Here is a 26,361-nt window from a genome sequence, read left to right as displayed (position 1 = left end):
TGATATTTTTCATTAAATCATAGAAATAAAACTAAGTTATAAAAAGTATTTTTAAATTATTTTTCTTTAGCATCTAGTTTAAAAGAGAGAAAGGGAGGTGGCGGGGGGGGGGAGAAGAAAGAGAGAGAGAGGTTGTGCTCCCTAGAAAGGAAACCAGTTTAAGACTTGATGGGCTTTCCTTATACGTCTGCTTTTATTTTTAAACATCACAGCCTCTTTGCTGACCAACATATTCTTGTGAGTTATGGCAAGGGGGGAGGAGCACGAGCATAGGAGCTGGGTGAAAGTTGGTGACACTCCCTGCCAAAATTCCAAGTTGAAATAGAATCCCTCAGTACCTTCTTCGGCATGGCGTGAAAAAAAAAAAAGATTTACAACTTCAGCAGAATCATAATTCCACGAAGAAAATAGTATCAGTCAATCAACTTTACTATCACCAAAGGATCTGAAACGGGCTTTGGCATACGTCTTTCTCTTTTATAGATGGAGGTGGGGAGAAAAAAAAAAAAAAGCAAGAGGAGTTTAAAAAAATATGATGAAGCCCTGACCCTTTAGACTCCATTTATAGACTGAGTAGGAATGCCATCCCCCTTGACTAGCGAGCTGTCCAATCCAGCCTCCTGTGCGAGACTCTGTTAGGCACAAAGTGAAATATATATGCAGGCCCTTAGACCACTTAATACTCTGGGGCCACCTTCAAGACACTGGGCCGGGGATCAACGGCACCACCACTCCTCTTCCAAGAATCATTTGACAGGTTCTTTTGGGTGCTCCTTCTCTCTCTCTTTTTTAAAAAACCCATCCTTTTCAACAAAATGGCACCAAAGAAGGACGTGAAGAAACCTGCCGCGGCTGCTCCTGCCCCGGCCCCTGCCCCAGCGCCTGCACCTGCCCCACCCAAAGAAGAAAAGATTGACCTCTCTGCCATTAAGGTAACGACACGGGTGAATGGTTTGGTCACTGAAACATCTTTCGGCAGTAGGGAACTCTAGAAACTTGCAAAAGGTATATTTTTTTTCATCGAGACAAATGCCATTAGTAAGTGAACTGGTAGATTTGGAGAGGAGAGAATCCTGATTAAAAGATAAATGAACTCTAACATATAATTTCAATAAAAGTACCATGAGTATGGTAATTGCGCGTGGGACCTGTATTTTCTCTATAGTTTTGCTCTCTAGTTTCCTTCCCCCCCCCCCCCTAAGTTGTTAAAGTGCAATTTATGGGTAATTTATATAAGTGTAAAGGTGCTTTACAAGTATTTAAACAAATACTTGGTTTAATTTTTTATAAAATCTCTGTAGAAACTAGATCCCTTACTTTAAAGCTATATCAAAAAGAATGTTTGAGTCCCTCCAGTGATTTCCAAAAATTTTAAAACAGCTGAAGACCCAGTTGTCCCGGATGTCCTTATTTGACAGCAGCTTTATTTCATCTGAAAAAAAGAGAAGATTTTTGCAATTCAAGCTAATTTCCCCTTCAGCTTTGCTTAATAAAACTTGATACAACACTAAATGAGATCGCAGGGCAGACAATTATGTGCTCAAGTGTTTCAGTGACTATAACTGTCATCTTGTTTATTTATACACAGGATTTAATTCAGAATGTGTGAGCTGTTTCTAAATGAAACTAACACAAAAAGTGCTGTAAAACTTGTTGGTTGTATGGCTTTTAGTTTATGTCTTTGAGCTCTTGCATCCTTGAACTAAGGAGAATGTGATTAATTTTTGTGTCAACACTTGACTGTAATCACAGTTCTTGAATAGCAAAAGGTTAGCTGCTTTTAGAAAAATGATGCAATGCATGAGGCTGTTACCTCTCAGTGATGTAACCCATCAGATGTGCCCCTTCTCCTCATTCACTGGGCTGAGGTTGGTCCAAAGGACAGTTTTAAGGTCTACATCCTAAGAACCCTGCCTTATATGGAAAACGCATGGGTGAAAGTGCCTATGCGTGCTCTTTTCCCTTAAGTCAAAAGTTCAGTACACAATAAATCTGAATTTTGCTAACTTGACACTTTACTTGCAATGGCAATGCCGACCTATAGATAAACACTTCATTGACTATTTTACTATAATTGCATATTTTAAAAATATTCTTAACATAAATATTTACTTAGATCATCTTTAGACATATGTGCTGAAGTTAAATAAATACATTCATAATTCTTGTAACGTCCCAGTGAAACATGAAATTTTATGTTTCAAAGTAGGAGTAGATTATCATAAATATTTTATCTTGAGTTTATAGATAACTGAAGTCAAATTTTCATAGAATCTAATAATGGTGGTTAGGAACTACTTTTTTGTTGTTAGGAACTATTATTTTTAATGAATATCTACTTAGGAAGAGAAATGCATGTCAGACCTTCTAATAAATATACTTCCACCATGAGGACTGCCTGCATACAGCTCATTAAGAGGAAACCCAATGTTTCATCCTCACAACCTTGTTAATGTAGCTGTATAGATGCATGCTGACTACATTGTACAGTAAGCGTGATTCCAGCCACTCCAGTAATTCTGGCTGTCTCTATCCTCTGATTCTGTGCTCTATCCTAACATTAAAGATAAAAATTAATGTCAAAGCAATTCCCCTTTTATTTATTGTGATTTATAAGACAATACCCTCTCTTTGTATCTGGGACTACAAGTATCTGGAAAGGGGAAAATGTACCTTTATCTTAAGAAGAAAAAGAAGTATCTCACTAATGAAAACAGGCATTAATGTTCTTCCCTGAGAAACTGTGTAAGAATAAGTAAATAAATAAAATTTTAGCTTGGCAGGTAAGAGGACTCCAAGACAAGACAAAACATCACTCTTTTAATCAAGAGATTAAACGGATTCCTTGTTTATAGTCAGCAGAAAATTGGTTTATCTTTTCCTCTATAGGTTGAATTAAAGCTGGTATGAGCTAGTGCAACTAAGCAAAAGAAGGAAATACTCCTCGGAGTCTCTATAAAAATGGGGTCTGTTCCATCTTCATTATTTCACTGCAGAACAAGAGATGTGATAGGTCCCAGTAAGGAACACAAACCCAAAAATAAGTTAAGTAAATCTAGAAGAAACAGGAAGAAATTAACTTTTATCTTTAATTCAGAGAGCCAATTATTTTTTACATAATGTATTTTTATTGATTTCAGAGAGGATGGGAAAGGGAGAGAGAGATAGAAACATCAATGATGAGAGAGAATCATTGCTTGGCTGCCTCCTGCAAACCCCACACTGGGGATCAAGCCCTAACCGGAATCAAACCGTGACCTTCTGATTCATAGGTTGACACTCAACCACTGAGCCATGCCAGCCAGTCCAGAGAGCCAATCCTTGATAGAAAGAGTAAATAAAGAAAATAGAAGTGAAATGAATATATTTTTGTGAAGGAATTTCAATGCCTTCAATGATTTTCATTTATCAATATGAAATGAGTACCTATTTATAGGTATGATAACATGGCCAAAGAATGTGATGCAACTTGAGGACTTTATAACTTAATTTCATCCAAGTAGGTAACAAGGCTAATTAAAATGCACATTAAAACATTTCATATTATGATGCTTTTAATCACTTAATAATGTTCCTAGTTATATTACCTCATATGTTATAAACTTTCTTCAAGCAGAGAAAATGAACTTTAAAGAAATTAATAGAGCTATTCTATGTGTTCATTAACTTTCTGAAAACTTAATAAAAAACTTAATTGGATTTTAAACTTTCTTTCATAAATCATATGACTTAGAAATCTATCTGTCCTTTAGACTTTGAGTAATGCTGAAGTTTAAGCATAATGATCTTTGTGTAATATTATAATCATGGTAATATTGAATTCCTCAATATTATTCCCAGCCAGTATCTGTGTTTCATATAACATACCATGTTTAACAGCCATATAGTTGACTCACCATAAACTCTGAACAATCTTGTAAATTAATTAGTTTTATCAATTTCTTAAATGCGGTTTTATTAAATGTGCTTTTAAATTTTATTTCCACCCTAGCCAGTTTGGCTCAGTGAACAGAGTGTCAGCCTGCGGACCAAAGGGTCCCAGGTTCAATTCTGGCCAAGGGCACTACCTAGATTGCAGGCTCCTCCCTGGCCGGGGCCCTGGTCAGGGCGCATGCAGGAAGCAACCAATCAATGTGTTTCTCTCACATTGATATTTCTGTCTTTCTCTCTCTTCTAAGCTCTCTAAAAATTAATGGAAAAATATCCTTGGGTGAGGATTTTTTTTAAAATTTTTATTTCCTCCTGATTTGTTGGTTATTTGTTTAGAACAGTTTCTTCAATGTTCTGACATAAAACCTTTGATATCTGAGGAAATGCTTATATGATGTCTTATCTCCATGGATTTTTTATGAGTATCCTTTTTCAAAAACACATTTTCTGCTGATATTTGAACACTGAAGTTACTGTTCCAGGCGGTTCTGCGAGCTCTTTGCTTTCACAGAGATGATACTTCCAGCAACCATGCCCTGACTAAAGAACACTGTCTGACAGAATCTCAAGTGTAGGAATTAAAACCTACCCTGAATAGTACAGTTGTAGGTGCAAACACAAGAATTAACACCTGATGCCCCAAATTACAACCAAACGAAATAACAAAAGTAAGTAATGAAATGACCATGCTACTAGATTTTTAAAGCTCTTCAATGTGTAAGTGAATATTTTGCATGCTGCATGCCATAGCCTATATGTCAGGATTGCTGTGAAGTGATGGGATTAAGAATCATGCCTGTCATTGTGTGGCTTAAATTTTAATTCTCATTGTATTCACCACTCAATCGGGTCATCTCTGACTAGATTGCAGGCGATATTACAAAAAGTGGTAAAGGTACAAAATGCATTGACAGAAACTCATTCAGTAACAAGCCTCACAGCAACAATTGACCATGTGCTTGGGAAAACTTAAACTTTCAATTTAATGGGTAAGGTGGAAATATAGCATTCCTAATAAATATATCTATTTACTTATGGATATTCAGTGGAGGCAAATATATGTATACATTGTGACACCTAACTTATTCTGGTCAGGGTGTGGGATTGTTAGTGTTAATCTATACATTTTTTTTCCCTCACATCTAACCAGGCTAATACAAACCCAGCCCCCCTTAGGAGAATTGTTGGGGAAATCAAATAAGGTCATGGCCATGAAAGGTTTTGAAAATTATAAAGTTCTTTATAAAAGAACAACCACATTCCTTGTGAATTACTCTGTGCCCTATTATCTTATTTAACCCTCAAAACATTGCACTGAGATTGTTTTAGCCTCGTTTTGCAAGAAAAGAAACTAAAGGGTCTAAAAGAGGTTCGGTGTTATATCCATGATCAGATAACTAGTAATGATGAAGCTAGGCTTAACCTCACAGGCCAATCCAGAGTCCACTGTGTTAACCATATTACAACCTGCCTCCTGTTTACAAAGAGTGAGTTGCTGTTGGTAAGAATGTGTAAAGGAGACTATTTTTCTCTCCAGCATGTGAGGTAGAGTGGCTCTTCTATTACCCTGCACAGCCCTGTGTCACCACGAGAGGGAGGGACAAGCACACCTCAGAGCAAGTTCCTGCCTTAACCTTGGCCGTTCACTACCGTTCTATTCTCCGCAGCTTTCCTATCTTATCATCTATCTGTTGCTGATGGGTTGTGTTCTCTTTTACACATGGAAGGTGGAATATTAGGAACTAAGGAAGACTCCTAGCCACTGTGCTACAGCTTCCTATAAAAAGTTGGAAACAGCACATGTATATTTTTTTCAATGCTGTTATGAAAGTAGATTGGTAATTGCCAGGGGTCGGGGTGGAAGTGGAAGGAAAGAGTGAAGTGGTCAGAGGATACAAACTTCAGGGTATAAGAGAATAACTTCTGGGGATCCACATACAGCATGGTGACTAGAGCTAATGATGCGGCATTGTGTACTTGAAAGCTGCCAAGAGAACAAATCTTAAAAGTTCTCACTTAAATAAAAGATACCTATGTGAGTGATGGACGTTTTCATTGACCTTATTGTGGTAATTATTTCACAGTATCAAAATCATCACATATCAGATCATCACGTGTACACCTTAAACTTACACAATGTTACATGTCAGCGATTTTCAACCTTTTTCCCCTCATGGCACATAAACTAATTACTAACATTTTGTGGCACAATAAGAAATATTTTTTGCTGACCTGACAAAAAATAGGTATAATTTTGATTCATTCACACTGGACAGCTATCATTGTGTTGGCTGTTGCCTTTTTTTTATTTGACAATCTAAGGGAAAAGCAGTCAGTGCCCCTGACTAAATAGTCAAGTACTGCACATTTTAAAACATCTTGCAGAACATTGGTTGAAAATCGCTGTTATATGTCACTTATATCCCAAAAAAGCTGAAAAAAATTAAGTTATACCAAATTATTTTAAAATGTTGTTAAATGTAGTGAAGCTGATTAAATTTTTAAAATGAGTATGTTTTTAATTTCACATACACATATATTAAATCTGACCTCCAAATTTTGCCAACAGGCTAATATTCTGAGAATGGTATGGGATTTCTACTTACAAGTAAACAACATGGTTTAAACTGGAAATCCCAACTGTATGTTAACTGGGGTTATTTATAGAAATATAATGCCACATGTATAATAATAAAATCTCAACCAGTTTGAGGAAGAGAACACATTTGGTCAAGTTCTATTTAGAAGGAAAGGGGGGGAAACATATATAAGTTGCTTTTAAGTTTTCACTATATAATTATAAGAGTTTGTCTGTTTTTACTCTGGTCTTTCAATAATACGAGTTAATTTTTAATAAAACTACAATGTCAATCAATTGTAATATTAATCCATTTGGGATGTGAATATAACCTCAGGAGCAAATCAGAAACTATTTAAGACTATCTCTGAGTGTCCGCATCAAGTTTCCACTTTCAAACACTAAGGTTGTAAAAAAAAGAGAACAGGTGGAAAGAAGTGGAAAAATATTAAGGGCATCGGTATCTCTCTCTAATATTATATTTTGAATTACAAACCACTGGCTGATGTCTTTGTGAAGTAAAATGCGGTTTGGAAAGGAATAGATATGTTCACCAATTAATGGCGAGTAGCACTTTCAACGTTAAAGATAATGAAACCTTTGCAAGTCAAGAAGATCATGAAGTGACAGTACCAAATTTAGCCTCTCGACATTTTAGTGCTGCAACTGCACCAACCCCTGGCAAGTTGTCTTTAGAAGTCAGTCCATAATTACCAGCATTCAGCACCATCTGACTCATGGAAATTGTGGGAAGGGTTATATTTAGTCTGCTGATACTGCACTTTCTTCCGCGTCTTTTCATACTGAAATACTTTTTGTATGAAAAGAAGGTCTTTAAGAGTTTGCTTCTACAAGCAAGACTCTATCCTTTGCTTATCATGACACTAGTTAAAATTTAAATTATATGGATGATAAATCCTTGCTATTCTAGTCATAAATTAATAATGGTGAGCTGAAGCCAGAGAAGAAACTTCTCCCTAAAGATAAAATCACTTCCTAATCAACTTTTTATACTTATTTCCACTGTGGTGAATGAGGTTCTTTGAATCTATCAAGTGCCCAAAGTTATATACTATCTCCTGTTTATAAAACATCTGACTCAACTGAACACAGTGTTTGAAATTATATTTTGCTTAAATCCTCTTTAACTAAACTACTTCAAAATAATATTATTAATTGAATTTTTAGTCACCCTACCCTTTTCCACTAGAAAAAGTGAGTTGAGGTAGATTCTACTAACAAAAAGATGGAAAACTGTAGTACCCAAAACAGCCCTAGAAATCATTAAGTATAATAGTTTATATTTGAGGAAGCTATGATAAGAGAAGTTATTTAATCCAAAGACACATGATTTGTTATGAGAACCAGAACAAAATTCTGAATGGTTTAATCCCTATCTAGTTTTCTTTCTACTATATCAAAAGACCTGAAACCTCTAAAATAGTAATGCCAATATTCATGTATACTTATTGTCACAAAAGGAACTTTTTCTCCAGATAAGTAGGAAAAAGCAGATACTTATAACCTATATATATATAAAAGCTTAAGTGGCTGTTATGACTGGTCGACCGAAAAACCGGTTGACCAATTGCTATGATGCACACTGACCACCAGGGGGCAGACGCTCAATGCAGGAGCTGCCCCCTGCTGGTCAGTGTGCTCCCACAGCCAACCTCCCACGGCTGGCCAACCTCCCGTGGTCCCTCCCCGCCGCCAGCCAGCCCTGATCAGCCCTGATTAGCCCCAATCGGGATTGGGTGAGACAGCCCCTATGGGTCCCAATTGTCGGCCAGGGCAAGGGACCCCACCCATGCACGTATTCGTGCACCAGGCCTCTAGTTTCTTATAACACACACAACAAATTTTTCTGATGTTCATATTTTAAAAATCAAAGAAGGGAAAAACAAAAATACAACTTGGATTTTTAACAAATTACATGCAAATAAATACAACTAGAAAAAATACAACTCACAAGAAATTTTAGATTTATTTATCAACTATTAACCATGCAAAAGCTGATGAGAAATCTGAAATGTAGACTTGGGTCACATTTTAAATGTTTTGTTAAAATTTACATAGGTCTCTCTGTTAATTTTTGTAGGTCTGAATTGTGTTACTTTAATAATTTAGCCTTTGCTCTAATGTGCTTGAATTTAGTTGACTAGTCTAAGCATCTTTGAAGAGAATTAATCATTTCTTCATCTATTCAGATCAATTATCCAACATAGCCATCTATTATTCTCTCTCTATTGGACAATCTGGGCCAGTACTATATTCTCATTGTTCTTGATTTTACCTTTTTATACCATTACTAGAGGCCCGTTGCATGAAGATTCATGCAATAGGCCTTCCTTCCCCTGGCTGCTGGCACTGGTTTTTCTCTGGCACCCGGGACCCAGGCCTTCACTCTGGCCACAGCGGAGAAGTCAAGCCTCTTCAGTCTTCAGTCTTCAGTCTTCAGTCTTCAGTCTTCAGTCTTCAGTCTTTAGTCTTTGCTTGGGCCGGAGCCTTCAGTCTTTGCTCCGTGCCTGTGTATGCAAATTAACCCACAATCTTTGTTGGGTTAATTTGCATACTCACTCCTGATTGGCTGGTGGGTGTCACAGAGGTATGGTCAATCTGGATCTTTCTCTTTTATTAGTGTAGATTATAGTCACCAGCCTAAGTATATCCTTTGTTGAGGTAAAAACAATGCAACAAAAAATATTTATTTCCTTTAAATTGAGTTATTCTGAAATTCAAAGCTCAAAGTTTTAAAATAAGACTTCTACTGGTATTTTATGGTGATTCCTAGTAACTCTGTGAGGTTGGCCTGAAAAATTAATAAAGTTTTCCTTAGGATTTGCATACATCCAGATCTTTGTCTCTCTGCCAGGCATTAAATCAGAGAAGACTGCAGCGATGTTTTCTTGATTGAAAGCTGGCCCTGGTAGATTGACTGTTTTACTCAGTCTCACCAGTGATCAGTCCCATGTACCTTGCAGTGATGATGAAGTTATTTAAAGACTGTGGTCTGTGTTCCTTCGTGGGCATTTTCCCTCAGTATCAACAACACATATCTCCCAAATCACCTTTTACTATAGCTCTTCTTGTTTTACTACATCTTTTTTAGCAGTTTTAAAAAATATTTTAATTAAATTTATTGGGGTGACATTGGTTAATACTACCAAATCATAACATACATCAATTCCAGAGCCTGTTTGATTAAATGCATTTTACACTTTTCCTTTAAATTCCTTCTATATACGAGAGACTTTATCTTCTTTTAATCAGATAACCAAACCTCATGATTACTTTTAGAAAAATGCTTCTCAAAGTGAGAAAAGACCTATAAATATTGCAACAAAAATCATATTTAGTACCAGTACCTTGTACACTACTACCTACCTAAATCCAAAGCCAAACAGTATATGACTCACAAAAATGCGGAATGTAGTTGTTTTACTATCGGTCTAATATAAGTACATAGGCGGAGATGGAGAAAAAAAAACAACTTAAAGAAAACAAATTGAGGGTTTGCAAAGTAGTGGTCTTGATCATAAACATTTACACAGAATCTAAGCAAAGGCTCTGGAAATCTAAAGGCACATACATCACTAAATCAAGATGAGCATGCCTACTATGTGTTTGGCAGTTCTCAGGGCTGGAGATGGCGTGTCAAAGGACACCTCCTCTACAGTGTGAGCTCTTTGAAGGGACTGATGAAGTCTCTTCCCTCAGGGAATATAATATCCTAGAGGAGGACCTTATGTGCGAAGGAGGAGCTTACTATGCATGTGTTCTAATGATTTTAACTTAATGAAAATCCGTTGATCATCTAATGTAGGCAGGTATTTTATAATTATGAGGGATAACATCAAAGAATAAAGGCAAAGGCAGCTCACCAAGAGGGAGAGGTTGGAGTAAGCCTGCACCTGGGTTCATATCATGGACAAAGGCTTTCATAATGACCTGTGCTACCCAGAAGTTTACAATCGGAAGGTTAAAGGTCATCTTTGAGTGGAAGGAGGGAGCTCGGTAAGCAGAGAGAAAAGGTTCTTTTCAAGAGGAGGATCTTTTATCAGGACTTTGAAGAATAGTTAATTTCTAAGAAACAGATATGAGAAGAGAGACTTAAATCTAATTTTTAAAATAAACCAAATGATGATATAGCAAACTGAGCTCAAAATCAGCTGCCATTTTGTATTTGTCAAAGTCATGTTCAAAGGGCTGGTTATTTAAAAAAAAAAAAAGGGGGGGTGTGCTGGTTACTTCACCATTATAATACCAGAAGAGATGCCAGAGAAAGCTTTTGTCATTTGTAAAAGTGTACCAGGAAATAAATAGCATTTCCCATTTATTCTATGAGCACAGCACCTGGGTTTTCTAACTTGAAAACTGTAGTTTATTCCCTGGACTAGACTATACTGCAGCCTTCTCCACGGTTGTCAATAACTAGCTTAAATGTTTACTTTGATTCTCAATAGATTCAAAAAACCTAAACTCTCATTCTCTACATGATAAAGTTCAGAGAAAAAACAGAGTTAAATAGTTTGGCAACTGTCTACCTCTCTATTTTAATAATATTAAACCTCTACATGATATCCAAGTGGTAAGAAATAGCTTTTTCACAACATAAACATAACTTTTAAAATGACTTCCCAGTATACTTAACAGATTTTATACAAATTGACCATATTCTATATGTACTCAAGGATACACATCTCTACTCAAAAAAAAAAATCATTATATAGGAAAACTTTGATGAGTTTACTTTGTATTATTTATATTTATCAGCTCTGCTAAAGATATATGCTAGCTCTCAATATTACTCATAGGCAATTCAAATTTAATAACATAATACATATAATTACAAGACTAAAAAAAAACACACAAAGAAACATGGTTTTCTCTAAAGCCTTTAAATTTTGCATCAAAATCATGAAGCTTCAAATTACACAATTATCAATTGTCCCTCCCTTCTATTTTCCCCTAATGATTCAAAGTGTTTAAATAGTTTTATTAACTCTCTCAAAGTGTCAATCTACTTATGAAGATATGTTTACCTGGGTACTAATATTGCTTAAATTATATTTTCAGTCCTCATTTTGGAACTCAAGACCCTCTGAGATTTTTTTTCACTATCGGTAGTCTTTGAACAAAAAGTAATACACATTTTTAGCGCTGATTTCTTCCTAATTGCTTAAGGGAAAGCTGCAAATATACATTTGTCTAGCAGGGGGAGACTTTATGCTTTCTGTGACCATTTCTTTAAAAGTCATGCGAAAATAGTACTTACATTAGAACTTCCAACATTCTTATGCCTGTGAGATGCTTTAAATAAGTAGAAAACTGATAGACATGTATGAACATTAGTGAACGTATTAAGACCAATCTTTCCCTGTACCATTTTGCACAGTACCATTCTAGGAAGAGAGTGCCCTCTATGTTCAGAGAAGCTACCAGGAGAACCCATTACCAGCCACTCCCTGGGATACCTTTCAAGTTCTAAAGTACAGCTTTGCCTCCCACAGCCCCCTGTTCTGGGTTCTTTTGTTTCTCAGTCTATAGACTGAGCCATCAAATGTTTGACATGACAGAAACAGAATCAGCATGTTCTACTAGGAACTTAGATAAAATTTTTAAATCTCAAATAGAAGGAGAGAAAAAGAATGCAAAAACGGTCTATCAACAGATAACGGTGATTACCAGAGGGAAAGGGGGGAGTGGGGAGGTTGAAGGAGATTAAGGGGATTTATAAATATATGGTGACGGAAGGAAATTAGACTTTGGGTGGTGAGCACACAATGCAATATACAGATGGTGTATTATGGAATTGTACACTTGAACTCATATAATGTTATTTTCCAATGTCACCACCATAAATTTAATGTCTTGTTTTATTTTTGATTTTTTATTACATTAATTGGGGTGCAAAGTCTAAAATGGTCAACATGAACATACAGGTTTCTGGTGTGGGTTTCTATGTTACAAGATCTGTATACTGCACCATGTGCCCACCACCCACAGTCAAATCTTCTCCTGTCACCATATATTAGGATCCTCTTCTTCCCCCACCCCCTTCCTCTGGCAAACACCACACTGCTGTTTGTGTTCATGAGTTTCAGTCTTATATCCCACATATGAGTGAAATCATACACTTCTTAGCTTTTTCTGACTGACTTATTTCACTTAGCATAATGTTTTGTTTTGTTTTAAAAAGAAACAGGAATAAAGCTTACACACACACACACACACACACACACACACACACACACACACACACAGAGTCTATCAGCTTTCCTGCCTAGAAGAACTTCAGAAATTCAAAAAATTTGACTGGTCAGCCACCATAAAGATAACAGGAAGGGAGGAAAATACCCAACCCTAAGGGTACTAAGGGAAAATGGTGAAAAACAGAGATCAAAACCATTCCTGGTTCAGATAAGCTTTATACTTCTGAGAATACAGGTTGCAAAAATGGATTAATTGCAGATTTTCAAGAATTGGCCAGATTACCACTTGGGTGAACCCTAAGAAACTCACAGAATGTGTGATGCCTTTCAGGTCCTCTGAACTTTTCCACAAGGGGTTGCCAATTGAAACCCCAAACCAGTCCTATCCAATACGTTTCATTAATACCAAGACTTGCTCACTTGAAGTTTGCAAAGTCTAAAATTCACTGAGAGCAGGGGTCAGCCCAGGCCCCTAGAGAAATTCGAGCCTCCTCTGCCACTGAACAAATAAGCTTCTTAAAGGAAGACACTCCAGGGGAGCATCTCAGAGATAAAGACCATAAAAGTACTGAAGGGCTTCGGGCTCACTATGGCTGTCTACTATGGTTTCTGGTTTCCTAAAAATAGCCCTCAGGGTACAGATCCCTTTCCCTCTTTGCCCTAAGAAAGCTAAAGAACTCTCCAAAGGGAGTGGCTACCTCTCTCTCTCTGAAACCTGAATAGAACTGTGAGGTCACAGCTTCCCAGCAATAAAAGGCAGCCTCCGCCAGGGTGGCCCCACTCAGGGATTGGAGCAGCCCTCAACTCCTCATCTTCGCCGCTGTTTTGCAGCCCAGCAGCTCCATCATGGTGGGTCCTACGAGAAAAGTATTTGTCATTTGCAGGAGGAAAGAGATAGGGGCTATAATCTTACTGAGAAAAAAGGCAGGCGTAAAACAGAATTGGGGAGATAGCATATTCAATATGAGTCTTTAGAATCTGCTTTGGGTTTTGGGTGAGGTGGGCTGAGGATAGAAGAGGTCATTTGAGCTATTATGCCAGCTGGAAAAATAAGACTTAGTCCCCAAAGTACTTTATGATTCATCAACTTTTGCTATATCACATAAGGTTTATTATATCTAAATTTAGAAAGAAAAAAAACTCTGCAACTATAGGAAAATATTACACCTTAAAAAACAATCCAATGATGCCAATTTCTAAAGCTGAGTAATTTACTTCCGATGCATTAAGTAAAAATGTGGTGGTTAAAAGGAGGACGACTTGTGATGATTCTTTTCAATGCAGTGCATCTGTACTTCGTAAAACAGTGTACCTGTATTAGACATATCTTCAATACACTCTAGGTTATTATCTTATTCCAGGAAGTATTTGACCTGGCCTCTGTTAAACCATTGATTCATTAAAGAGAGATGTTCCCTAACTATCTTTTGCAATAGCTTTTTATTTATCCTAGACTCCAACGTATCCTAAGGCAACCTTCTTATTCTATGAAACCTACATGGCTTTCTAAAAATCTCAGGACAGACAGCACTCAATTCTGTCAATGCATTTGAAAGAGTACTAGCTGTTTTTTCCTTTCTCCCTCTCGCCACTGCAGTCCTTCAGTGCTGACCAGATTGCTGGTAAGTGAATTGAGCTTTTCTAATTCAGATGTAGGCAAAACACTGCCTAGTTTCAGAAATATCACTTATCTCCAAGGCATGTGACTACCTGGCTCAACCTATTAGTGTCCAAGCTATGCCTGAACTCTGAAAAGTAGGCTGACTTTGGGAGCTTACTTTAAAGATGACTCAGGGAATGAGCTTGGATACACTGTAAAGTCAGGACCTTTTGGTTGGTTAAAATATTCTTTGTGGTTAATTTCTTTCTAACAGATCGAGTTCTCTCAGGAACAGCAGGATGGTAAGTTTAAAAGATATTGCTGTTAATATGCGCACACTCAGAAAGATGGATTTGGAAAGCCAACTCCCTCTGGATGAGATTAGCTCTTCCTAATGACCCCCCGCTGGTGCTGCCACTCTAAATATAAATGCTCTCAGTCACTCTAACTTCTCTCAGCACCCCCAAGCAGCCCTGCCTTATAATTAGTGATCAGAGGTTTAAGCAAACAATAGATAAACACTACAAAATACGCCCTGATTTCTAAATATCTATACATATGTGTACCCCAAAAAGATGTCAATTTTGGATGGCTAATTCGTTAATCAAATACTTAAAGAGAGATTTTGCAAGTCTGAATTGTTCAATTTGAAAAATAAACTAATTATTATAAAACTGCCAATTACCAAATCTCCATAATCTCAATGGGCATTATAATGCATTGAGAGAAATAATGGGTAAAGTAAATATAAAAGTAAATTCACAAAGAGGGAAGAGTATTTGTCATAAACTGTGGGGGAAAACAGTAAGACAGGTTTCCAGGGAGGGGATGGGACTTGCTCAAGGACCCTAAGAATGAATGATAGGATCAAAATCTGGTATTAGCTTAAATTCATTAGAATTTCTTTCATAAAAAAGGTTACTAACTAAAAAACTTAAACTCTTACGATTCAAGAGAATCAGAATACTTTCCCTAACACTCCCATTTTTTTCTCCTTTCAGTCTTGGAATCCAAGAATCCTGTGCTCTATAAGATCTTATTTTTTCACTAGAAGTGTACTGAGGCATGTTTTATGGAATGAGTGTCCCATATTCAAATAAAGAGAGATAGAAATACATCTATAGGAGAGAAGGGAAGAAAAAATTAGGTGTATGATATATAACTTAGAATATTGGTCATAAGTCTCTATATTAGACATGTTATGGTATATAATATGTAATTATAAATAAAGGTGATTAATAAGGACCTATTCAAAGACTCAGTTCTCCACCTAAAGAATTCCACAGTTTCCTGTGTTTTAGTGTCTGGACTATCTCATGTGCAAACATCAATTAAGGAAAAAGAGGATATTTGCTGTAGTAGCTGTAGTACAGACACATGTATCCACATCATGGTTGATGGCCTCATGTAGAACAATTAGATAACTTCATGACTCAGAACTCAATATCCTATAAAATTATACTACAAAGGACTATTTTTTATTCAAAATAGTTGGTACTTCTACTGTAATTTGTTTGATTTTTGATACATTTGTAACTAGTGATGCTGCAACATTTTCAGCTAACTTCATCCCAGTCCTCTTAAATATCTACTTTACAGGGTCATTTTGAAAGCCAAACTATGGTAGGACCAAACAATAGAAGACTTTAAAACCCTTAAAGGGACAGAAGGGAAATTTAAACCTATTAAACTATTACTATGAGACCTAATACTTCATATATGAAATAGGTTTTAGATACAGAGTTTGGTAAATATTGGTATGGTGGACTGGTTTTTCTCTTGTGCCAGGAAAACAAATGCTTCTTAGTAGCATTTTAAATGAAATGGAAATCCTATTTGTTCAGAAAGGAATGAAGACTTCCTTTGATTACTTCCTTGTTTAATCATTACATAGTTTTGCTCAAGGCTACTCTATTTGAATGTTTCATAAGTTTGGAGGAAAGAAGAAATAACAACTAGAAAATCATAGCATCCTAAAGGTCTAAGTCCTCCTATGCTGTCCAGTAGAGTTGCCACTGGCCACATGTGGCTATTTAAATTTAAACTGTAAATAGTTAAAAATAAATACATTTAAAAATCCATTTCCACAGTTGTAGTAGTTGCCTTCTAGTGCTCAAGAATTGCAGGTAACTCGTAGCTACATTTTGGGGCAGCCCAGATATAGAACATTTCAATCATCACAGAAAGTTCTAGAGCAGTATTGTTCTAGACAAGGGGCTGGCAACTATTTTTCTGAAAGGATCAAAGAGTAAATATGTTAAGCTTCATTGGCAAATGCAGTCTCTGTAAAAAGAACCCAGATCTGTTGCTGATGAAAACAGCCATAGACAATACATACACAAATAGCTGTATTCCAACTTTGTTTACAAAAACAGGTGGCCAGCCCCTAGGCAGGAGTTTGCTAACCCACGTTCTTGACTCTTTAAGAGAAAAATGTAAGCCTTAAAATTCTGGGGTAGAAAGAACAATATCTTTCTGGCCTTAGCCTTTAAATCAACAGAAGGTTTAATGTCAGGAAGATTCTATTACAGCCCATAAAATTCCTATTTCTATATCAAGCATCTGACTAGGGTAATAGTGAGCCTGCTGAGCAATTTTGCATGAAAGCCTAGAGCCAGTAACAGGAATAGTTCAGTTTCGCATGTCCCTTAGAAAGATGAAACAATATTTGACTTAATGACCCCACAGTGCCTGGGGCATGTTTTCAGATTAGGGAAATGATCTTTTATAGTCAAATTGCAGAGAATATGAGGGGGAAATTTTAGCAAAGAAGGGAAACGTGATCACAGTAGTTGACAGTGAAAATGTCTGGTTCAATCTTAGATTAGTGGATGGAGGAACAGTAAAATAGGGTATTTTGCTGAGTAATCTATCCAGAAGGTACCTTTTGATCCTGAACAACTAATGGCCTAAAAGAAGACTGCTTTCACCTCTTTCACTCACAAATGATTTTTGAGTGTGGTTAGTATTAACTCCCACAAGTTGCCATCAGTACTTTTGGGTTCCCCAGGAAATTCATTTAGTTAAATTTAGAAGGTTCTATTAAAATGTCTTTACTGGCCCCTAATCCATAGTGGTGCCTCTTTCTGTCTTTTTGGTGTACATGCCTTAATTCTTTTTTAATGTAATTCTGAAAGGCAAAACCATTCTGTTAAAGAAGAATGACAAAACTTAGGAAAAGTAAGGAATACAGTGATCATGATTTTAAAAATTCACTTTAAGAATATGTACTTATTCACACACACACACACACACACACACACACGTACAAGTAAAATGGAAATCTGAATGCAAGTGGTGGTGTCTATCAATGTGAATACCCTGATTTCAATAGTATACAATAACTTTGCAAAATGTTACTATTGGGGGAAACTAGGCAGAGTATTTACGACATCTGTACTTTTTCTCAAAAGTGCATGTGAATTTGCCATTATCTCCATAAAATTTTCATTAGGAAATATGTACTTAATGCTAACATAGCAACATGTTGTCATATGTATAATCTGAAAAAAGAATAGATTATCATAGCAACAGACCCAAACACATATTCCTCCTTCTGAATAATTTATACTAGGAGCCTATTACAGTCACACATTGACATGGTTAAATGACCACTTATAGAATTTTGAGATTTGTCTCACCTTTCTAGATTTTTTTTCTGAAAAAAAAAAAAAAATGAAGTTACTCCTGAAGAAAACTGGTTAAGGGGAGTATCTAGGAAATTTGTAACTCAAGAGGAGGTTTTTTCCCATGTAATTTGAGAAGTTTGTGTTAACCTCATAAACACAACCCCATTTGAAAATTTGTTTTCTTGAAATGTTATTAATATTAATTATATGACAGGTTATATAAGGAATTCTTAAAGCCTCAGAATTCCTTAACCCATCCCTGCTTCCCACGCAGATGAAAAAAATATGAACAAATATGACTAGAGGCTCCAATTTCCATATCCGATTAATAATAACATATGACTTGAAATTGGAAATGCTGCTTTAAAATAGCCCCCAAGTGAAAGGGCTTGTCTGTGATTGTCTGAACTAGGAAAAGGGAGAATCTAGCAATCACAACGTCAGTGGTTGGAAATACTTGTAAAATAGCTGAGAGTTTGAACTGGATCTTTGATGAAATTAGGGTTAACTTATAGGTCTGAGGTAGAAAGAAAGAAAAAAAGCCCCCTAATGCTTCTTGCTTCTTACAGATTTCAAGGAGGCGTTTCTCCTGTTTGACAGGACAGGTGATTGCAAAATCACCTTAAGCCAGGTTGGTGATGTCCTCCGGGCTCTGGGCACAAATCCCACCAATGCAGAGGTCAAGAAGGTTCTGGGAAATCCCACCAATGAAGGTAAACCCCATGTTTTCCCAATAAGTTGAAGTGTGTGTGTGTGTGTGTGTGTGTGTGTGTGTGTGTGTGTGTGTGTGTTTTAGAGTAAGAGAGATTTATTAAGAAATAAGTCTCACAGAATAGGACTTAATTGGCTTTTGATGGTAAGTGTGCCACTTGGCTAGAGTCAGTTTTTTCCCTCATAAAGTAAGTTAACCTTCCTTTGAGAATTTGCAAGCTTGATAAAATTTCATGCTAATGCGAGGAAATAATATTTAATGCTAACATCATTATCATCATCTTATCTTAATGCTCATAATTTAAAGGTTAATGAAATGAAATAAAACCCAAATCTACACATTTTTTTCAAACCTTCAAAGGCAAAATTACATTTTGACAAAGATGTTAAATATGACTAAAACATAATGCACTTTGCAAATAACTCCAAGTAAATTATAATAGCACACCCCGAGAGGATATCTACTCTGATAAAAGCCAGATAAATGAAATCAATGTTTTCAGGAGACAGAAAATACCTGCTGACTTTGCCCAATGGCCTGTCTTTTGACACCCTGCTTCTGTAAGTCTCTTAAAAGAAACTCAGCTATCTTAATTAAGAAAAACAGATGACATCTTAATAAGAGTATTTTTTTATGCCCAGAGAATTACAAAAAGACCTGAAAATCTAAGCTAAACCTGCATTCAGTCGCCCAAGTTAAATCATGGGACCAAAGTCAATGACATACATGAGTGGCAAAATTGCAGAACTTATTTGCTCAACACAGAAACCCAGGCTTCAGTCTAGAACAAGAAAAAAAAATTGAATCCCAAAGGTTCATGGCAAAATATAATAGTCTATTGGGAAACAAATACACAAATAACAACAACAAGACCAAATTGACGTTTTTTTCAAGTAGACATGTGGGCTGTTTATCTTTGCCATAGGAAAAAAAAAGAAAACAAATAATTTCTTTTTTCTTTGATAATTAAAATGACAATTTTCTTGTGTTGCAAAAGAAAAAACAAACAAACACTTACTTCAAGAAAACCTAACTCTAAATCAGCCTGCTAGAATATTCATCACAGTTCATTTTCTTTGGAGGGAAATTTTCAGGTAAATCACATAAAATAATAGCTGAGAGAGTGAGATAAAGTCAAAGAATAGTAAGTCAAGTCTTCCTTCTTAAGTGCCATTTCTAACTTATCAAACATCCATCTTTAATGGAATTATTAAGTAAATATTCATTTACTCAGCATTTCAATTCAACCTTTTTACTATTACTCAATGTACTAGATTTGTATTCTATGAGGAAAGACTAGTAAAAGGGAATTTTGATTTTAGGGGTACATAACTCTATACACTGCATACATCTGGATAGTCTATTTTACATTTACTGTGAATATGATTCACCTTGTCAAAAATTACTAAAGACTGTCCTATCATCTGCAGGCCTCTAAACTACAAAAAAGTCAGAAGTTCACAAAACATTTGACGCATTCTTTCCTCATAAGCTTCTTTTTAAAATTAGCTAAAATTTAAAGAAATCGAAGGCCCTACAAAAGCTCAGAACAAAGTTGGACTATATATTAAAGTTCAGTTAAGTTTTACTATATTCACATGCTAATGGGTTTATTGTATCAGTATAATTTTATATAGCTTCCCTAGTATTTATAAAAATATTAAATTAAGCCTGGCCAGTGTTGCTCAGTGGTTGAGCATTGACCTACAAACCAGGAGGTCTCAGTTCGATTCCTGGTCAAAGCACATGCTTGGGTTGTGGGCTCGGTCCCCAGTTGGGGGGTGGGGGGGGGTGTGCAGGAGGCAGCCAATCAATGATTCGCTCTCATCAATGTTTTATCTCTCTCTTCCTCTCCCTTCCTCTCTGAAATCAATAAAAATATATTTTAAAAAATATTAAATTGACAATACTAGTAAAATAGCAGCTAACATTAAGTACTCAGTTGTCCCAGATATTGTAACAAACTTGGCTTGTGTCATCTCATTTAATTCTCATACTAACACTATGAAATATCTCTATTTTAGAGATGAAGACGCTGAGACTCAAATTGGTTAATCAACTTGCCCATAATCACATACTTGTAAACAGTGGATTGGAGATAAAAGTTCAAGGACTAGGACTCCAGAGCTCAGGCTACTAACTATTACCAAATTTTTCTCATCAGCAACTTACCAATTGAAATTTACACTGTTTGAAGATTTTTCAGGTCATCTAGAATAAACTTTCAAGTTTAATTTGAGACTCAGAGATGGCATTTTATGTTTGCTAACACTCTCCAAATTGCAATTTCTTCCAGAGATGAATGTCAAGAAAATTGAGTTTGAACAATTTCTTCCCATGATGCAAGCTATTTCTAACAACAAGGAGCAGGGCACTTATGAAGACTTTGTTGAGGGTCTGCGTGTCTTTGACAAGGAAGGCAATGGCACAGTCATGGGTGCTGAACTCCGTCACGTTCTAGCCACACTGGGTAAGGACATTTGTTTTAGTGGAATTAGTAGGACAGACTATATAAGAAGGAGTATGACTTGGGGGGAATCATGTTATAACCAAGGTAGGTAAGGGAAAAGACTACAAAGGAAAAATATAAAAGAACAGTCAAAAGTTAACGACCATTTCAATTGACTACAGTGTCAATGAGTGAGTTTGGGGAAAATGGTAACTTAAATTACTGGTAATGAATAGTAAAACACTGTAGTTCTCATAGGATATAGTTTGGATATTCGTGTATAATGTGCACTTAATTCACTCACTCAAAAACATTTATTGACAACCTACTAAGTGGGAGAGGAATAGGAAGGGCTTGGTTCCTATCCTCCAAGAGCTTAGTCATAGTCTCCAGGAGTTCCAAACTAATCACTTATGGTGGGATTTTGAAAATATTCTCTGACCTCCCTTCTGAACAAAGAGTTTTGCTTCATCAGGTGAAAAGATGAGAGAGGAAGAGGTGGAAACGCTGCTGCAAGGTCAAGAAGACTCCAATGGATGCATCAACTATGAAGGTACAATCTCATGTGCTCTGGTAGTTACTGCATCTCTTAAATGATTAGATTGATTATGGACTCCTTTTGAGCTTAAAATAATTTCTTTTTCTTCACCTCCCTTATTGAACATACACATGCTAATTATTATCAATGAACTATATAATAACTCTAACTCTTCAAAGATATCTTGTGAAGATTTGAATATATATATATATATATATATATATATATATATATATATATAGTTTATTCCAGTGGGTTTTAGCACTCTTGTATATTGTTAAACAGCTTAAAATATGTTTTCACGTGTACTTTTTTTTGTTAGACCTTTATCACATCTCTTTAATATAGACAGGGTTGTGTTCGAATAAAATTTATTAGAATATTAAAGTTGGAGATATCTTAAAATCCTTTACATAAAGCAATATGAAAATGAGGAAATTGAGGGCCAAAGAGGTTTAGTTATTAGTGAATGTCACATCATTAATGATAGGCATGGTACTATATGAAAGTCCTTTCATAGGGACCAATTATCTATTTCCTGCTACCAATCTACAGCAGCTTCACCCAGAGGATCTGAAAAGCAACACACTACACAAAATAAAGATGCAAAACAAAGTTGCATGACATACATATAAATTAAAATTTTCCAATAAAATTGAGAAACTTATCTATTCCCCTAAAAGGCTAATCTAGTCACATTTCAATAAAGCTATGTTGATAGATTTTTTTTTTATTATTTCAGAGAGGAAGGGAGAGGGAGAGAGAGATAGAAACATCAATGATGAGAGAGAATCATTGATTGGCTACCTCCTGCATGCCCCCTATTGGGGATCCAGCCTGAAACCTGGGCATGTGCCCCGAACAGAAATCGAATTGTAACCTCCTGGTTCATAGGTCAATGCTCAACCACCAAGCCACACTGGCAGGGCTGTTGCTAGATTTCATGTAAATTTAGACTTGTGAAGTCTGGTGACTGGAGGAAAAGTGAAAAAAGAAAAGCAGAGAGAAGAGTGGAAGAAAGAAGAAGGAAGAGAGAGAGAGAGAGAGAGAGAAGAGGACAGGAGAAAAGGAAAGTACTCAGCCAAGCATACCTTCACTGACAATCTTGATTAAACTTCAATTCTTTTCCATAAACCATGTTTTAAATTTGGTTATTACCGTAAGTATATTACATAAAAGAAGAATCAGTCAATAAATACTGTTTGGACAAGTGGATAGTAATCTAGAAAATTAAATCAGATCTGCACCTTATACCATAATAAATTCCAAATGGGTCAAGCATTTAAATGTAAAAGCAAAAAGCATAAAAGCCACAGAAGAATTATTTTATAACTTTTGGAATTGGAAGACTTCTCTAATACTTATATAAAACCCAGAAGGCACTTCAAATTTTGACAAATTCAACTACATAATGTTTTTTTTAATTTATATGGAAAAAGCCACCAGAAGCAGAGTTAAAAGACAAAGAGCAGACCAAAAAATATATATATATTTTTGCAATCAGTATTGCTAAGAGCTTATTTTCCTAATAAAAAACAATTATAAATTTATAAAGAGACCACAACCTAATAAAAAAATTAATAGATACATGAACAGACACCTCATAGAAAAGGAAAGTATATATACAAATACAGTATAATATGCTAAACTTCATTAATAACATGAGACATGCAGATAGATACTACACTGAAATACCATTTTTAAATAAGCTGATTGCTGAAGATTAAAAGTTTGACCAACCTCTGGGGTGAGAAGAATGTGTAGAAAAAGCTGATCTTATGCATTCCTGCTGGGAATGTAAATCATTTAAATCCTTGCGTGGTGATGGGGTACTAGCAGTTCTAACAATCTACTTCAAGGAATGTAGACATTCTTGCAGTCAAGTGAAATGAGTGATACATGGTTATTTGTATACTAGAGGCCCGGTGCATGAAATTCGTGCATGGGGGGGGGAGTTGTCCCTCAGCCCAGCCTGCACCCTCTCCAATTGGACATCCCTCTCACAATCCAAGACTGCTGGCTCCTAACCACTCGCCTGCCTGCCTGCCTGATTGCCCCTAACCACTCTGCCTGCCAGCCTGATCATCCCCTAACCACACCCCTGCCAGCCTGATCGATGCCTAACTGCTCCTCTGCCGGCCCAATTGCCCCTAACTGCCCTCCCTTGCCAGCCTGGTCACCCCTAACTGCCCTCCCCTGACAGCCTGGTGGCCCCTAACTGCCCTCCCCTGCTGACCCGATTGCCCTAACTGCCCTCCCCTGCCAGCCTGGCCGCCCCCACCTGTCCTCCCCTGCAAGCCTGGTCCCCCCCAACTGCCCTCCTCTGCCAGCCCGGTCACCCCTAACTGCCCTCCCCTGCTGGCCTGATCACCCACAACTATCCTCCCCTGCCAGCCATCTTGTGGTGGCCATCTTGTGTCCACATGGGGGCAGCCATCTTTGACCACATGGGGGCGGCCATCTTGTGTGTTGAAGTGATGGTCAATTTGCATATTTCCTCTTTATTAGATAGAATATTTGAACAACTTAATGTTCATTAATGTAGGATGGATTAAATAGATTCTGGTACATCTACACAATGAAATATCCTACAGCCCTAAAAAATGACATTCTCGTTTATGGTTATGGTAATGTCTCCAATATACTGGGTATATTACTAAGTGAGAAAAATAAGTGCAAAAGAATTTGCAGAGTATGCCATCATTCCTGTAAAAAAAAATGTATAAACATATATTTGGCCCTACCTGGTTTGGCTCAATGTATAGAGCGTTGGCCTGTGGACTGAAAAGTCCCAGGTTTGATGTCGGTCAAGGGCACATGCCCGGGTTGCAGGCTCGGTCCCCATTGGGAGCGTGCAGGAGGCAGCCAATCAATGATTCTCTCTCATCACTGATGTTTCTATCTCTGTCTCCCTCTCTCTTCCTCTCTGAAATCAATAAAAATGTATATTTTAAAAAGAAGCATATATTTGTATTCTCTTATATGCGTTTAATAGCTCTATGAACTTAGCTATAAAGGAGAAACTAAATATCTGGGAGACAGTGGTGAGAAACTTTTTTGTTATAAACTCTTCCATACTTTAAAGAAGAAATAATTAACCATGTGAGTGTGCCCCTTACTCAAAAATTAAGTTTATAAAATCAGGGGAAAGGCCCTAAATCCAGTAATATGTATAGCAGGCTGTACAGAGCATAAAAAATAAGCTTCAGTGTTATAGCTAAGATTAATTAGGATTGAAGTAACTTTCAAAACCTCTTTTTTGTTAAATTTGACTGTTTCCTAACTCTAAACTGTCTGTATTGTGCCTACAGCTTTTGTCAAGCATATCATGTCTATCTAAATGGAGCTCTTGAGGTATATATATATTTCCTCTTTACTATTAAGACTTTCTTGATTTTTTTTTATTTTCTTTAACTGCTTCACTTTATAGTCTGTCGATATAACTAGTATTATTTCTTAAAAGTTATTTATATGAACCAGAAAACTTCAACTCCCTGAAATGGGTTATTTAGAAATAGATCATTTTGTATAAGTTTATAAGCAAAAACTTCAGAAGTTTAATATATAAATCCTATCTTTGTACTTATGAGTATGCAACGAAGAGTCAACAATCCAAAGTAGTTAATTAATTTAGTTGGAACATAACACTAATTAAAGTAAGGGCCTACGTTTTCTGAATAACATGTGGTTTTTAACAATTACCACTCTAGAAAACCATGTTATCGCAGTCAAAGTTAAGCACTTGCAACCAGGTTCTTACAACGAGGAAATAGTTTACCTTGGAAGTGTTGGCTCGTTTGTGCTTTTTCTTCTTTGCACTTCACATTAAAATAAAAATCTAACTCATTTCCCCTTTTCTTTACAGATCAAGCATTGTTTAGGAAGACTGGCTGGAAACTTATTTATAACACCCATGTCCAGATATGTTTACCATCATTCAGAAAAACAAAACAATGTAGACCATTCTAGACTGAGGACTCCCTGAATTTTTTTATATCTACACTTCTCTCTGAATTGCATTTATGTAACACAAACCAAGTGTCTCCTGCTCTAGACAAGGATAAAATACTGACCATCTCAAACCCAAGCACCACTCTTTATTTTCTACCATGGGTTAATCAACATCCTTAAATTAAAAGAGCAATAAATAATTTTGTTCAGTCTGGAATATTCAACTTGCATTGTGCTTTTATCTTCTTAGAGAAAATAAGTTTTAAAACCTCAATTCTGTTGTCAATGTATAGAATATTGATGAATTAAAAGAACAAATCAGTATAGTCTATATAGAAAATAACAGAATGAATAGTAGTGATAATCACATATTATTGAAAAAGTGAAATGGAGCCCTAGCTGGTTTGGCTCAGTGGATAGAGGGCTGGCCTGTGGACTCAAGGGTCCTGGGTTCAATTCTGGTCAAGGGCACATGCCCTGGTTGTGGGCTCGATCCCCAGTAGGGGGCGTGCAGGAGGCAGCCAATCAATGATTCTCATCATTGATGTTTCTCTCCCTCTCCCTTCCTCTCTGAAATCAATAAAAAAAATATTGAAAGAAAGAAAGAAAGAAAGAAAGAAAGAAAGAAAGAGAGAGAGAGAGAGAGAGAAAGAAAGAAAGAAAGAGAAATAGAGAAAGAAAGAAAGAAAAAGTGAAATGGAGAACTGAAGAAATTCAGAGGATCAGAGATGTTTTAATATAAACTACCCAGGCAAATCA

The 26,361-nt window shown here is 36.4% G+C and overlaps 1 protein-coding gene across 2 annotated transcripts; it reads left to right on the top strand.

The window, feature by feature from the left end:
• Nucleotides 1-815: 815 nt before the first annotated feature.
• On the top strand, nucleotides 816-25,819 carry MYL1 (myosin light chain 1; the record flags this gene model as incomplete). 2 transcript variants are annotated; one of them, XM_079782511.1, is made up of 7 exons in its annotated part: nucleotides 816-932; nucleotides 14,598-14,625; nucleotides 18,522-18,665; nucleotides 20,961-21,134; nucleotides 21,589-21,666; nucleotides 24,963-25,005; nucleotides 25,517-25,819. In XM_079782511.1, 6 exons carry the CDS (start codon nucleotides 816-818, stop codon nucleotides 24,989-24,991), a joined length of 570 nt encoding a protein of 189 aa, XP_079638637.1. In that variant the 3' UTR covers nucleotides 24,992-25,005; nucleotides 25,517-25,819. The 2 variants fall into 2 exon arrangements, with proteins under 2 accessions (XP_079638637.1, XP_079638638.1); XM_079782512.1 differs by lacking the exons at nucleotides 816-932; nucleotides 14,598-14,625 and adding exons at nucleotides 13,513-13,572; nucleotides 14,321-14,345.
• Between the last annotated feature and the right edge of the window lie 542 nt (nucleotides 25,820-26,361).

The sequence above is a fragment of the Cnephaeus nilssonii genome, assembly GCF_951640355.1.
Source record: "Cnephaeus nilssonii genome assembly, chromosome: 10".
In the NCBI taxonomy this organism is placed as follows: domain Eukaryota; kingdom Metazoa; phylum Chordata; class Mammalia; order Chiroptera; family Vespertilionidae; genus Cnephaeus; species Cnephaeus nilssonii.
The sequence above is the reverse complement of the archived record's forward strand: the minus strand, read 5'-3'. Positions and strand labels throughout refer to the sequence as shown.